Source organism: Aegilops tauschii, chromosome 5 (assembly GCF_002575655.3).
Source record: "Aegilops tauschii subsp. strangulata cultivar AL8/78 chromosome 5, Aet v6.0, whole genome shotgun sequence".
NCBI lineage: Eukaryota > Viridiplantae > Streptophyta > Magnoliopsida > Poales > Poaceae > Aegilops > Aegilops tauschii.
The window spans coordinates 12,942,059-12,945,626 of record NC_053039.3 but is presented as its reverse complement, the minus strand read 5'-3'; the positions used below and the strand labels follow the sequence as shown (position 1 = coordinate 12,945,626).

Genomic DNA, 3,568 nt, shown 5'->3' with positions numbered 1-3,568 from the left:
GTTCGTGTGAGGCCAACTCCAGCGCGCGATCCCATCCCATCCGTCCTATTCCGTTTGGGTAGAACGGACGAATAGAGGCGCCCAACGCGCGGCCCCAAACGGAGAAATATTCGGTTTCGTCCGTTTTCGACCCATTCGGGGCCAAAACTTGCGTCGCGCTTGGGGGAAACGGACATCGCACGGACAGGCGGGACGCACGCCCTTGTCCTCCCCGTGGCCCGCCTGTCGGGGACACTAGCACTCCATTCGCCTCCAACCCCTCCACCCGCTCTCCCCCGCCCCACCCCACCGCCGGCGCCGCCACTATTCTCCGGCCGCCTCCTCACTGCTCACCCCTCGGCCGTCGATACCAAACCACGTCTTGACATGGCCGCCACCACGCCCGCGCTTTCGTAGGAGTTTTGGCTGTCGGTTGGAGGAGTTTTGGCCGTCGCTGTCGTAGCCGGTGCAAGAGGGGATACGACCGCCGGCGACGACTATGGACCACGGCAGCTTCCGCCGGGTGCTCGAGAGCGGCCTGTAGCCGGCCACCAACCACCCCTGCTGCATCGAGGTGATCATCGCGGCCTCTTAGCCACCACGACCGCAAGGTGTTTGACACTTTGCCCACAAAGGTATGGACAGTGGAGATGAATTTTTCTTCAACCACTTCATTTATTCATCGGACGATTCGTCCTCGGATGACGAAGATCTTGTGGTGGCTGCACTAGTCGTTCACGACCACATTCAACGTCAGCTTCCTCAGTACAGGGGGTCAGTCCCTGGCCGTGCTCCCAACCTGAACCGCAACAGAGAGAGAGGTCGCGCCCTGCTCTATGCCGATTACTTTGCGAATACCCCGCTCTTCAAACCAGATAAATTCCGTCGTCGTTTTCGTATGGCAAGGCATGTGCTCAATCATATCCGAGAGGGAGTGGTTGCTCATGACCCATACTTCGAGTGCAAAATGGATGCCCTTGGCAAGCTTGGATTCTCTTATCAGAAATGCACCGCGGCCATCCGCATGCTTGCATATGGAATTTCAGACGATCTGGTGGATGAGTACGTGCGCATGAGTGAGTCCACATGTCTGCTGTCACTGTACAGCTTCTGCAAGGCCGTGGTGGCAGTGTTTGGCCCTGAGTACTTGCGGCAGCCAAATGCCGCTGATACAGAACGGCTGCTGGTGATCAACGCCGCTAGAGGCTTTCCAGACATGCTTGGCAGCATAGATTGTATGCACTGGAAGTGGAAGAACTGTCCATTTTCTTGGCAGGGCCAGTACAAGGGGCGTGTGAAAGCATGCACTGTCATATTAGAAGCAGTGACTTCACAAGATCTTTGGATATGGCATTCTTTCTTTGGCATGACAAGTTCTCACAATGATATCAACGTGCTGCAGCGTTCTCCAGTCTTCGCAAGGCTTGCAGAAGGCCACTCCCCACTAGTCAACTTTGAGATCAATGGCCACCACTACAACAAGGGATACTACCTAGCTGATGCTATCACTAGTGCAGAACCGGGCTATAGCACTGGTTCGTAAGGGCCTTTAGTGCCGGTTCTAACCGGCACTAAAGGGTGGGGACTAAAGGCCCCCCCCCTTTAGTACCGGTTATGCACAAACCGCTGCTAAAGGGCCACCACGTGGCATGAGCCTGCGCCGGGGGCGGGGAGACCTTTAGTACCGGTTGGTAACATCAACCGGTACTAAAAGGTTTGGAGGGTTTTGGGTTCAGGGTTTCTTTTTCCTTTAAGTTTGTGTTTTCCATTTAATTTCCTTTTTCGTTTGCTGGTATTTTTCGATACTACATGTTGTACACGTTATGCATATATATATAAAAAATAGAATTTCTCATAGAACCGATCATATATATATATATATATATATATATATATATATATATATATATATATACAATTTGGTATATACAATTTCTCCTACGTGGAGGCATTACTGCGGTAGCGGGTAATGGAATTCTCCTCTGGTATCTATGACCTGGTCGAGCAAAAATCCCGTTATTTCCTCTGCAATTGCTCGTACGCGATCCATTGGTAGGAGCTTCTCCTGCACCTCATTAAACTGTTAAGAAGGAGATCAATATGCATGTATTAGTTGTGTGACTAGATATCGATAATGATGTAAAAATTGTGTATAGTGTTCTGGCAAACGTACCCATAGCTGTCTATCAGATGTGCTCCTTTCGGACATCATCATGTGAATGTTCTCGCAAACGTAGTATGCACATAAATCATTCCCCGGCTCCTGCTTCATGGCCTGTACGAGAATAGAGTTCAATCAGATAATAATTAATCAAGCATGATAATTAATGGTATTGAAACTAGAATTAAAGAGATTGCATGGTAGCTAGCTAGCTAGTACTCCCTCCGTTCCCAAATATAAGTCTTTCTAGAGATTCCAACAAGTGACTACATACGGAGCAAAATGAATGAATCTACAATCTAAAATATGTCTACATATATCTGTATGTTGTACTCCATTTGAAATGTCTAAAAAGACTTATATTTAGGAACGGAGGGAGTACTACTCGTTGGAAATATGCCCTAGAGGCAATAATAAATGGTTATTATTATATTTCTTTGTTCATGATAATTGTCTATTATTCATTGTATTGTCCGGAAATCGTAATACATGTGTGAATACATAGACCACAACGTGTCCCTAGTAAGCCTCTAGTTGACTAGCTCGTTGATCAACAGATAGTCATGGTTTCCTGACTATGGACATTGGATGTCATTGATAACGGGATCACATCATTAGGAGAATGATGTGATGGACAAGACCCAATCCTAAGCATAGCATAAAAGATCGTGTAGTTTCGTTTGCTGGAGCTTTTCCAATGTCAAGTATCTTTTCCTTAGACCATGAGATCGTGCAACTCCCGGATACCGTAGGAGTGCTTTGGGTGTGCCAAATGTCACAACGTAACTGGGTGACTATAAAGGTGCACTACGGGTATCTCCGAAAGTGTCTGTTGGGTTGGCACGGATCGAGACTGGGATTTGTCACTCCGTGTGACGGAGAGGTATCTCTGGGCCCACTCGGTAATGCATCATCATAATGAGCTCAATGTGACTAAGGCGTTAGTCACGGGATCATGCATTGCGGTATGAGTAAAGAGACTTGCCGGTAACGAGATTGAACAAGGTATTGGGATACCGACGATCGAATCTCGGGCAAGTAACATACCGTTTGACAAAGGGAATTGCATACGGATTGATTGAATCCTCGACACCGTGGTTCATCCGATGAGATCATCGTGGAACATGTGGGAGCCAACATGGGTATCCAGATCCCGCTGTTGGTTATTGACCGGAGAGGCGTCTCGGTCATGTCTGCATGTCTCCCGAACCCGTAGGGTCTACACACTTAAGGTCCGGTGACGCTAGGGTTGTAGAGATATATGTATGCGGAAACCCGAAAGTTGTTCGGAGTCCCGGATGAGATCCCGGACGTCACGAGAGGTTCCGGAATGGTCCGGAGGTGAAGAATTATATATAGGTAGTCCAGTTTCGGCCACCGGGAAAGTTTCGGGGGTTACCGGTATTGTACCGGGACCACCGGAAGGGT

General features: G+C 48.6%; 1 protein-coding gene across 1 annotated transcript; it reads left to right on the top strand.

The window, feature by feature from the left end:
* The first annotated feature begins 946 nt into the window (after positions 1 to 946).
* On the top strand, positions 947 to 2,158 carry LOC109758502 (uncharacterized). The gene is made up of 2 exons (XM_073498738.1): positions 947 to 1,490; positions 2,136 to 2,158. Exons 1-2 carry the CDS (start codon positions 947 to 949, stop codon positions 2,156 to 2,158), a joined length of 567 nt encoding a protein of 188 aa, XP_073354839.1.
* Positions 2,159 to 3,568: the final 1,410 nt, after the last annotated feature.

Bases quoted from the DNA above. Each gene is read 5' to 3' on its own strand.
- LOC109758502 (XM_073498738.1), top strand. From the start codon at position 947: ATGGATGCCCTTGGCAAGCTTGGATTCTCTTATCAGAAATGCACCGCG. The intron at 1,491-2,135 runs GTGCAGAACCGG...AATTGTGTATAG, and splicing joins CCTAGCTGATGCTATCACTA to TGTTCTGGCAAACGTACCCA.